Source organism: Saccostrea cucullata, unplaced genomic scaffold (genome assembly GCF_032062105.1).
Source record: "Saccostrea cucullata isolate Sc308-1 unplaced genomic scaffold, CSIRO_AGI_Scuc_v1 ctg857, whole genome shotgun sequence".
Taxonomy (NCBI): Eukaryota; Metazoa; Mollusca; class Bivalvia; order Ostreida; family Ostreidae; genus Saccostrea; species Saccostrea cuccullata.
This window is the reverse complement of record NW_026941567.1, coordinates 4985-17488: the sequence shown is the minus strand read 5'-3', so window position 1 is coordinate 17488 and position 12504 is coordinate 4985. Positions and strand designations below refer to the sequence as shown.

The following is a 12504-nucleotide window of genomic DNA, read 5'->3' as shown; positions in this document are numbered from 1 at the left end:
ATTATCTTTGAAATTCAATATTAACCAAGTTAAAAAAATCTTTTCAACACAAATTTATGGATTCTGTGGTGGCATATTAATGCAAGATAAATTATGTTAACATGCAACATAATTATGTAGACATGGAACAAATTTATGTGAACATGCAAGAAAATTATGTTGACATGCAAGTTACCAATCTTTTAAGAAAAAAAAATTTAATATGGGCAAATTTCCTTACTAGCGCCTGTATCTGACATTTTAGATGTAAGATACAACATAATTATGTTGACATGTGACTTATTTATGTCAACTTATTGATGTGAACGTGCAAGATAATTATGTCAACAGGCAAGATATGTAAGTTGAAATGCAACTTATTATCTTGTATGTTGACTTAAATAATTTGTATGTAAAAATATAACTCGCATGTTAACATAACTACATCGCATGTTGACATAAATAAGTAGCATGTCAACATAATTGTCTTGCATATGAACATAAATATCTTGCATGTCTACATAATTATCTCACATGTTAACATAAGTATCTTGCATGTTGACATAAATTAGTTACATGTTGACATAATTATCTTGCATGTTGACATAAATAAGTCGCATGTCAATATAATTATGTTGTATCTTGCATCTAGTATATCAGATACAGGCGTTAGTAATCAAAGTTGCCCATAATTTATTGATATTTTCTTTAAAGATTTGTAACTTGTTGCAACATGATTATCTTGCATGTCAACACAAATATCGTGCATGTTGACATCATTTTCTTGCATGTTAACATAATTTATCTTGCATGTAAGGGGCAGAAATATGCCACCATAGTATTCTAATTTGAATTGCTAAAATAACATTTGTTACATCTCATGTTGAATAGTTTGCTAGTTAACCACATTTAGTTTGGATATTATTAATTAACTTGCAAGTCTTTTTATCAAGTGCTAGGCACTTTTCAAATACCATTTGAATTTACATACATATAAACGACAGTATTTAATGTCAAGAGACTGTAGGGAAATTGTATGAAGAAACACTACATCCAAGGTATTTGCTTCCTTAAATAGCTGCAAATAATATTGTATATTAGGAAATTTTCGCCCCCGATTGATTTTCGCCCTCTTCGCCCTACCCTAATTTCGGCGAATTTAAAACGGTACGAAATCAAAGAATACAGTACAATTTCTTAAACAAATTATGACTGGGCGAATTTAAAACTGGACAAAATTGTTTACTAGTGTAAAAGGGCGCAAATAACACGGGGCAAAAATTACCCTTTACAAAGTATTTTACTTGATTTCCAAAATATTTTTTTTTCATTTTAGTAAATGTAGCTGGATTACAGTAACCTCTGACTGCGTACAACTCGTGTCAACGTCACGATATTAAATTGACGTTAGCCTGACAAGTGCATTGCGATCAATGAATCGTTTATATTGTTACATGTATGTGCGTTCTACCTTTGTGACAAAACTGCATGTAATAGAAAGTGCGTAAGACAAATTGAAATTGTAGTTGATGAGACCAAACTCAGAAGATAAAAAAATTGTCAATTACTATATATACGTTAACAAATAAAAAGAAGTTTCTTAATGTTAAGAGTATACCTTTTTCTATTTGTCAATTAAAATTGTAATAAATGGTAGTAAATGTTTTCTATGTCCATTTGTTTTCTTTATTTACGCAGAACAATAACTATTTGAGGAAGTAAATAATATGCTATTAAGTGCTTATAGGAAAAGGCCTACTTATATTAAGTGGAGGATTGAAATTCTTTTAAGATAATTTAGAACTTAAACCTAAACCAATTATAATGGGAAAATATATTTTTCATTATCCCCATTTCGTACCTTTGAAAGCTGAAAACACAAAACACCAATGCTCGGAGATGCCCCGGTAGATTCCTTTTCGACAATCAGTCAGTCTTAAATTCAGAAAATTACTGCACCCATTCAAAAACATAAAACTGTTCCTATAAACAGTCCTGAGCTGTGTTAGCATCCCATCAAAACAGACTTATTGGGGCGTTAAAATCCTTAACTGAAGTCCAAAGTTTGACCTGCTGTGCTACGTAGGATTTTGTCGATGTCTGAATTTTTTATCATACGTATAGTAGATTTTGAGCATCATCCAAGTTTTACAAAAACATATAGAAACATTAACAAGCAAAGTGCAGACTTTGTTCCGTTCTTATATTTGAGCTTTTTAAGTATTTTCCTCAATGAACAATTCCGACGAATGCCCTAAATTGCACAAAAAAGATCCCTCCCTGCTTAATGGCCCTGAGTGCAGAGTATAGGACAAAGTTTGCAACTCTCAACTGGCAAGTGGTGGCGTCTCCAATCGGGTGAAAAATTATCGAGAGGGACGTTAAATACTATACTATAAATCAATCAATAAATCACATTCCTATATGAGCTAAAAAGTCTAAAAAATCTCACCGAAAAATTTCAACTTTTTAGTGGATAAGGTCTTAAATTCAATTTCTTTGTTTTGAATATATAGGACTTTCATGTAGATGTTTAGAACGAAGGACATCGAGATAATTTTTGTATATTTTTCAAGAACATTGTTCCCCTATATTTAATTATACTTTAAGATTTCATACTTTATTGTGAATATAGATTGGCAATCAGAATGTAAACTGTTTCAAAATATATTTTTTTATTCTGCCTGTTAACGGGATCATCCCTAACAAAAAAATACTATAGTAAACTATAGTTAACTATTTTACTATAGTTAACTATAGTTTACTATAGTAAATCAAAGTTCCAAAGTTTTCGTCAAAGTTAATCAAAGTTCCAAAGTTTTTGTCATAGTAAATCAAAGTTCCAAAGTTTTCGCCATAGTAAATCAAAGTTTCAAAGTTTTCGCCAAAGTTAATCAAAGTTCTAAAGTTTTCACTATAGTAAATCAAAGTTCCAAAGTTTTCGCCAAAGTTAATCAAAGTTCTAAAGTTTTCACTATAGTAAATCAAAGTTCCAAAGTTTTCGCCAAAGTTAATCAAAGTTCCAAAGTTTTCACCATAGTAAATCAAAGTTCCAAAGTTTTTACTACAGTAAATCAAAGTTCCAAAGTTTTCACCATAGTAATTCAAAGTTCCAAAGTTTTCGCCATAGTAAATCAAAGTTCCAAAGTTTTCGCCATAGTAAATCAAAGTTCCAAAGTTTTCACCATAGTAAATCAAAGTTCCAAAGTTTTTACTATAGTAAATCAAAGTTCCAAAGTTTTCACCATAGTAATTCAAAGTTCCAAAGTTTTCGCCATAGTAAATCAAAGTTCCAAAGTTTTCACTACAGTACATCAAAGTTCCAAAGTTTTCACTATAGTAAATCAAAGTTCCAAAGTTTTCGCCATAGTAAATCAAAATTCCAAAGTTTTCGCCATAGTAAATTAAAGTTCCAAAGTTTTCGACAAAGTTCCAAAGTTTTCGACAAAGTTCCAAAGTTTTCGCCATAGTAAATCAAAGTTCCAAAGTTATTACTATAGTAAATCAAAGTTCCAAAGTTTTCGCCATAGTAAATCAAAGTTCCAAAGTTTTCGCCAAAGTAAATCAAAGTTCCAAAGTTTTTACTTTGGTACTATAGTAAACTATAGTTAACTATAGTTAACTATAGTTTTCTATAGTATTTTTTTGTTAGGGATTACCTGTTAACGGGAATTTTTTTTCCGCCCATGATGGAAATTTCTGGTATAGATAACATATACTGAAAAGCAACATCCAATATAAGGCAGGTTGGGGGTTGGGGCTGAAAAAAAAACAATTTTGTATCAATCAGTAATATTAATATAAGGATATAATAAACAGTTGTTGACAGAGTATAAGAGAACATATAATGTATTGACCTGAAAAGGACCTGGCCTGTAGCCTCAAGTAGCATTTTTCTCTTTACGTCCAACAAATCATATGTTGACCTAATAGCAAGTAAATAACTGTATACTATGAATGGGGTGAAACATATAAAGATAAGAAACATTATTCAAGCCCAAAGGTTTATTGATTGATTGATTGATTATTGTATAAGTCCCTCTCGATAAATTTCACTCATATGGAGACGCAAGTACTTGCCAGCAGGGAGAAAATTTTGTCCTTTGCTCGGCGCTACGGTAATTCAGCAAGAAGTGATTTTTTTAGTGCCAGCACCTACTGCGACTTGGGAAATTGGTTTATTTGGTCTCAACCGATAGACTATGATGTCATACGCAAACTAAAAAATTGCGAAATAAGATAACTTGTACGTTATATTTCTAAACTAACTTTATTTTCGCGTGCGAGATATTTCTGAAACTTCCGTTTATGGTTGGCCGTTCTACTCACAATTATTTATTATTTATTTATTTACTCCAGTGAAATTATTTTGACTACAGTAAAAATAAGACACTGGCCACTGCTAATCACAATTAAATATTTTTACTCCAGTAAAAAACATTACTCCAGCAAAATCATTTTTACTCAAGTTAAAATAATTTACTCCTTTAGTGAAGTAAAAATGCAATGTGGCCATTTAACTTTAACACTGACCATATCTGCTCACATTTAAATATTTTTACTGAAGTAAAAATTAAAATATCACAGTCCATGTTAGAAATTCTGTGACCCATAGGTCAACAAAGAAATTCCCCGGGCTGCTTACATAAGACATTTAGAAATGACTCATCCTTGAAAATATGCGCCGGAAATTTACCAAAGAATAAAATAGCAAGTATTACAAGGGATCACAGGCTGTTAGATTATATCAGACGATATAATTGTCTTCGGCAAAACAAAAGAAGAACATGATAAAGCGCTTGGGAAGTTTTCCATTAACTTCGAGAAGGTAATCTGATCCTGAACAAAGAGAAATGTGAATTTTACAAGACAAAGCTGAAATAGATGTGACACATATTGTCCAAAGAAGAAATAAAAGTCGACAAAGAGAAAGTCAAATCTGTTCAGGAAGCAAATACCCAAGAAAAGCAAAATGTTGAAAAAGAATTAAACAAAATTCATGAGAGAAAATCACAATTTAAGGTGCATAGATCTGAACAAAAATGTAGAGCTAGATAGATAAAAAAATGGTGAGAAATGTACACCGTATTTCTTGCATTTAGAACATATAAGCGGCAACAAAATAACGTAATTGAAAAAATAATTGAAGAGGGAAAACGTCACATAAAAACAATATTTTAGGATCACTGTAATTTTCATGAAAATCTTTATACATCTAAAAACCCTCAAAAAGGAGAAATCACAAACTATATATTTCGGAGACAAATGTCATCAAAATTGACAGACAATGAACAAAGTTATTGTGATGATACTCCAGCTTTGAAAGAATGTGAAGAAGCTATCAGAAATATGAAAAATAATAATAAATCACCAGGGTTAGACGGGATACCAGTAGAGTTTTATAAATTATTTTGGAATGATATGAAATATACTATTACGATGCTTATTAAAATCATTTGAGGCTGAAGAGTTCACTACGACACAAAAGTTGTCAATTAGAAGTCTCATCCATAAAAAGATGATAAATCTATTCTAAAAAATTATAGACCTATTAGTGTGACTTTCTTGACTATAAGATTGTAGCAATTATACTAGCTAGAAAACTACAAACAGTTATTTTAAAATTCAGCAACAATAACCAATCAGCTTATATAAAAGGCTGATACCGGTATATTGGATGTAACGCCAGATTAATTCAGAATATTTTTGATTAAAAACGGAATTTTTTTCTTAGACTTTGAAAATGCTTTCGATACTACTGAATGGTCCTTTATCTTTGAAAAAATAAAGCCCTTAAGTATCGACCAAATTTTATGAAATGGAAGAAAATATTATATAAAAACCCTAAAGAGCGAGTGCACTTTTGAGCCCCGGTAAAATGTAAAAAAAAAAATAAACAATTAAAAGCAAACTTTTTCATCTCAAGTCATTTACTGATATCTAAATCAAAGGATTCAACAAATTTTACCACTGAAATCCACAAATATATAAAGAACAAAACTATTACAATGTGGTAGGGTTAGCAGACATTTGTGTTTTCTATAGTAGCAGGACCAAATCTTAATATTCATAAATCAGAATGTTTATTACTATGACCCCTGAGAAATTTGTGCAGTAGTATAGAAGGAATAAAAGTGACCAACGATCCGGTAAAACATTAGGGATACTGGTACAACACAACAAAAATTATGTTTATAATTAAACAATTTTACAAAATAACATAGATAAAATGGCACAACTCTTAGAGTCATAGGAAAAGAGAAAATTAACAATTTTGAGACAAAAAAAAATTAACAAATTGTGTACTTCAAAATTGCAATATAATGCAACCATTCTTCCCAGTCCAGCCGGAGAAATAATTAAACAAATAAATTAATTAACGTTTAACTTTGTATGGAACAGTAAAGACCGTATAAAAAGAAATACAGTTATTGGGGATGAAAAACAAGGAGGTATTAACATCATAGACATGAAGATAAACTCAAGGCATCCAAGGCATCTTGGATTCCCAGATTACTAAATACAAATTCTAGTCTTGTATCATTCTTAAACTACCACTTGAATAGAAAAACATTGTCATCAGAATACATTTTAAAAGCTAATCTAAAAGCATTCCTATCTCTTATAAAGAATCAATTTGTGCATTCCATGCATGAAAAATAATAAAAGATTTTCCAAAGTTATCCACCGATGAATTTATATATCTTTACCAATATGGAAAAACAAAATTTTTACACATAAAATAATCAATTTATTTTGAAAATTGGATTAATTAGGAATTCTGTACATATGAGACCTGTATGACGCAGATGGAATATTCCGTGATATTAGGTACTTCTATAATAAATTTTATACAAGAATAATGTCTTGTGTAAAAATTACTTATAAATAGAGGTACTGTGAGCGATGAGCTCACTCAATGATACCCCCACCCCGCCTCCATATAGTTATAATGGCAAAGTCCATGTTTTGCAGTGGCCGAGAAACCCAAAGTATGTGTCGGATCAAAAAGTAAAATAAGAGGTGCACAATGGCAATCTGTAATAAAGATTCTGTGAAAGTTTCATTAAATTTCACTCAGTAGTATAAGAGGAGTTGTGGATAAGAGAAAAAGCGTAACAGACGGACGGCCGGACGGAGAGACGGACGGACGGAATTAACGATATTCAAGCGGGGGGTATATACCCAAATTTACATACCGTTATATTAATTCAGACGCGGTACTACATGTATTAAAAGGAAACAGATATACACAAATACATAAGATAAAATCATTTGTTTTTTGTTTGTTTGTTTGTTTGTTTTTTAGATAATATTAAAAATATTCATCTAAAAAAAAAATAAGCCCAATAATGGAAAATTAATTGAGTGAATTGTTTTATACTCCCAAATATCTATGGGTTTCCATTTACCATGTGAAAATCACGAAAATGTCTGAAGAGCATATATCAGAATTAAATTATAAATTATTTCATAAATTACTAAACAATAACTCAAGTGTGAACCAGGGGAATCCAAATGTACAAATATTTTGTGCTAACTGTGGAGTTATTTTAAATATAATACATTTTCTATTTAACTGTAATGACTCAAAAAAATGCAGTCAGTAATAGTAAGCTTAGTTAGCTCTCTGACTCTCACAGAATTCAGATACTTCTTGACATTAATCTGAAATTGAGTCACCTACATTTCCCGTTTCCTAGGTAGACTATAAAATATAAAATGATTATGTACAAAGACACTTACATACTGATATCCATTGTAGTCAGGCTGTAATATATATTTTTGCTTATTAGATAACCTATATAAAATTTATTCCGGTGTTGTTTCAGATATATTACAATTTTCAATGTAAAATTTCTATATGAGATTTTCTGTATGCATTCATGTTTTTAGTAACTTAAAGCTTTACATCCTGGGTACCATGGTGCAAACTGGATACATCAACAAAAGATGTTCCTGCAATTCCTACAATTATGAAAAATAAAAATAAAATTAAACATAGGAGGCCTATATGTGGATGGTTTTTTCTCTCGTAAATATGATTTTTTTAAAATTATGTTTTAGAAAATGAACAAAATTGATACACACATAACTGTCAAATTAAATTGCCTATCTTTAAAACCAAAAAATCATTTTTCTCAAATTTACCTCTCTTTGTTGAAATATTCCCTAAAATTAGAAACATGCATATAAAAGTAAGACCATTTTACATGTAGCGATGTCTTTGAAGTTGTTGAACAGAGACAATCAATTTTTTTTTTATTAAAATCCGGATATGAGTGAAGCTTTAATAAAATTTCTGTAAAAGTAAGAAAAAAATATTAATAAAAATATAAGTATTGGATCTTCTTCCCAAATCACGAGTTTCTGATCCGCTCCTTTCCACATAAACCCTTGACTGAATAGGCTTAGCTTGACGGGGTTAACTGTCTAGTGAGATTACATATTTTGAACTCTCCTGACCTCTGCTATTAGCCAATCAGAGTATACGAATTCAACAGAGAATTCGAGATAATATTAGTGGTCGGTAATAAATTCAACATAACTCAACTAAAAAACTGAGACAAACCTTTAAAAGGGCTATCTAATGAAAAATACGATATCCTTGGGACTAAAACTGACGTGTTTTTTGTTTACGATGTAGTTTCAGTTTAAATAAAACAATGATTATGATTGGTTCATGCAAACTTGCATGAGGCCATTCAGAGAACGCATTTCTAACCCCGTCAAACTTAGCCTATTCGGTCAAGGGTTTATGTGGAGCGGAGCGGATCAGAAACTCTTGACTTGGGAAGATGGTGTTGGATTTGATCAAACATCTTCAAACCACAAAGGCCAGAATTTTTCTTCATCTTTATGGATAGATAAGCCATCACTTTGCTAATTTTTTCTTGTGATGTTTTGTTTTTTGTACAAATTCAGCAAAATGAAGCTGTGGTGAGATTGCATAGCAGTAAAAGGCATAATTTATTCAGGTACCATTCCAATCCATGTAAAGTTGATCAATGATCTTGCGAAACATGTCTCCTTTCAATGCAAAATTTCGCGCGCGCGCTATACCGCCCGATCATATATCTCGGTTTAAAATTTGCGGGCTTTCTATAGTGAAGGAATTTTTACTATACTGTCCTTTATTACAAGATGGAAGTAAAATACAGCTGAAAGAAGCTAAATAGTCAATTTTAAAAGATAAATAAAGAAAATGATCAGCTGTTTTTACCTGTATTACACGTAGTCTCCAGGTACTTTTTAGATCCATTTGCAATACAGTTCTCAATTTTGCGCTGCCGCATATTACACTGTGATGTTGGTATATCATATGCAGGAAGTCCAAATGTAGAAACTTTCGACTCAGGAAATTTAGATAGCACTAGCACCTCTGTACATATGAATATATAATACCATTATAACACATTGAAATTTAAATGAAAAATGGAGAAACATCAATAAGTTTTTAACTTTTTTTTTGAAAGAGAAAACTAAATAACCATTCATATTCCTTTTACTGTCATAATTTTCTTCTGGACACTGTAAAGCAGAACAATCTGAAATTGTTATTATGGTGTGTTAACTGATCTGTTTGTCTTTTTAAAGTCTACTAATATAAGATATTCTATGACATAGAAAGTTTCTGTAGAACTACTTATATCTTACTTTGAAAAAATATGCTTTTTCTTGATTGACTGTTTTCATCACAGTAGAATTTAAGATCTCTAATTGTTTCTTCACACATGGTGGTATTGATGGAGAAAACCATCTTTGTTCTACACAGTCTTCGATGACCGGTTGCATTTATTAGATATTTTTGCATTATCTCAAGTTTGATGCCCATAAAAGAACAAGAAGAGTCGATGGTAAGATTCTTTATTTATAGATATATACCTAAATAAAAAAATCAAGTTGATACAGAAATATTGATGGTATGTCATTTTTGACATTTTTATAGCATCTAGTTGTCAAAACGATATTCAAATTTCTTACCTCCGTAAAGTATATTAACACTGCTTTTGGACATTTCAAAACAGGAATCCTCCACATCTTGTGGACTTGTATTATTTGTATGTATGAAGGTGAAACAGCTGCAATTTATTAGATTTAAGTATGCATGTTACGTAAAATCAATACTCTGCTACATTGGTATCAACAATAGGAATTCCGTAGTAGCAATTGTTTTGAAATTTTAAAAAAAGACCAAAAACAGAGGTTCGGAATACCCGTATTCTATAGTTTACCTTGAATCCCTCTGAAAGTCAGCTGCACAAATAAGGAACAATAAATGAAAAGTCGCCATAAGAACATCTTTTAAAAAAGAAACATGATAGTAAATTATTATTCCGCCATATGTAATTAAAAATACATGAATTCAACACTGTAGAAGTTAAAATATAAAGGAGTTTTAGTTTGTCTATTTTGTTGTTTACAATAAGCAGTAATATTCTAACACATACGAAATAATTATGTGACTTTATGTAGAATTGTGTTTCTTTAAAATAGAAGTACTGATAAATGCCCACGAACTTTTTATAGATGACAAATATATTAATTTAAATATAGATAATAATAGCATTAAATATAGATAATAATAGCATTGAAAATTCATAAAAACTAAAAACATTCCCAACACTTTAAGATACATTTCAAACATCGGTCAAGAAGGATATCAGAATCAAACAGTATTTTTCCGAATCTCTAGTCAATCGCAATGTATTCAAATAACATTTCAGAATTAACATCGTTAAATTGTCAATAAATAAAATGTGCAAAGGGAATAAAATTAAATATTATACTTTCATGTAAATTACTTGAATCTGATTCGTCGAGAAACATTTGATGAAAAACACTATTACCCGCTGAATATAATAATGAAGCCACGCCCTTCTGCGTAGCAACAGTCAACATTGCTTGACGACGGGTGGTTTTACAAAAAATAGCGACTGCGCAGAATTTATGCGCGCTAGGTTCACTGTAATATGTATTTGTATAAAACATTCAGTATAATATAATAAATATTGCATGTAGTTAACTGTAATATTGAAAATTTTCACCCCTCGAAAACTATAGTCAAACTCGGCTGCGCCTCGGTTTACAATGGTTTTCTTGGGGTGAAAATTTTCAATTCAGAATTTATGCGCGCACGGTTCACTGTAATATGTATTTGTATAAAACATTCAGTATAATATAATAAATATTGCATGTAGTTGAGTGTAATATTGAAAATTTTCACCCCTCGAAAACCATTGTCAACCTCGGCTGCGCCTCGGTTGACAATGGTTTTCTTGGGGTGAAAATTTTCAATGTTACACTCAACTACATGCAATATTTATATAATATATTTAGGCTATTCTTTAAATCTAATCAGTAGGCTTTTATCTAAGTGTGTGAGATCATTTATATGTGATGAATTCATATGATTTTATAAAATCACCTTTAATAAAAATAATGTAGAAGAAAAGTATAAAGTAATAAATTTTCTAATAGATTTTAACAGCCATCTGCAAAAACAGCATAAATTATACATTATATTTATTTACCTCTGCTTTTAATAACAAATAATGCGATTATTTTATTAACATTTCAGACATTTCCGAAATGTTCATTTCTAAATTTGAATTTTATTGTACAATCCCCTGCCAAATAAAGTGATTTTAAGATACTATTTTGAAATTATATTTGAAATGTCACTACTTACGATGCACATTAATAAGACTCGACATGGCTTGCGTCAAAAGTATAGATGTTGTCTGTATTAAACCTAAAATGATAATATTCTGTGCAGCTATGGAATACTAATCCAACATGCAATTAAGCATCCTTTCCATCTAAATTAATTTTCTGATGAAAAATGTCCAATTTATTGAATGAGGACATTTTTATAAGCCTCAGAGATATAATTTCCTTTTCCTAAGTCAGTGTATAAATGCATGTTATACACTTTAGGCACCAATCAAAATTATTTCTGAGTTTTTAACTTTTTCACATGGACTTTTCGTCTGTGGACTTTGGGAAACTAACTTGGTAAGATATCTACTGGCTTTTTCAATTAAAATGCTAAATAGAAACACTTCCGATTTAAGGTGAATGATGTTTATTGTAGAGTCAGCAGATGGACAATGAATTTATAAATGTAACACAAAAAATCACCATAAAAAGGTCATGTGAATTATTTAAAGAAACATATGTCAGATAGGAACATAACTTTTAAAACAATGTGTATAGAAACCATCTATGAAAAGTACGATTAAAAAACAGCAAAGAAAGATCGATCGGTTAGAGGAAATAATTCATACGTTGCGCTTAACTAAATTCTTACGGCACTTATAACAAAAGCTGAAAATCAAATGTAGTCAATAAAATCAGAAAATTTACAAATACTAAACTCCAAAGACAAATTTTACTATTGATACTATTGATATAATATATTATATCAAACATTTTGTGAACATATACAGGAAATGAATAACCAACATTTTACTTATAAAACATTTAAGATATTTAAAAGTTCAATGAAATTCAAAATAACTA

General features: G+C 30.4%; 1 protein-coding gene across 1 annotated transcript in view; it reads right to left on the bottom strand.

Moving 5' to 3' along the window:
- The window catches only part of LOC134258062 (uncharacterized), a 32416-nt gene extending 20664 nt beyond the window's left edge, over positions 1-11752 (bottom strand). Inside the window, exons 1-5 of the mRNA XM_062740622.1 lie at positions 11672-11752; positions 10215-10281; positions 9964-10061; positions 9203-9361; positions 1841-2005 (exon numbers count right to left, since the gene is read on the bottom strand). Of these exons, the coding sequence (XP_062596606.1) occupies positions 1841-2005; positions 9203-9361; positions 9964-10061; positions 10215-10281; positions 11672-11696 (514 nt within the window). The 5' untranslated portion in view covers positions 11697-11752. The remainder of the gene's footprint in view (positions 1-1840; positions 2006-9202; positions 9362-9963; positions 10062-10214; positions 10282-11671) is intronic.
- Positions 11753-12504: the final 752 nt, after the last annotated feature.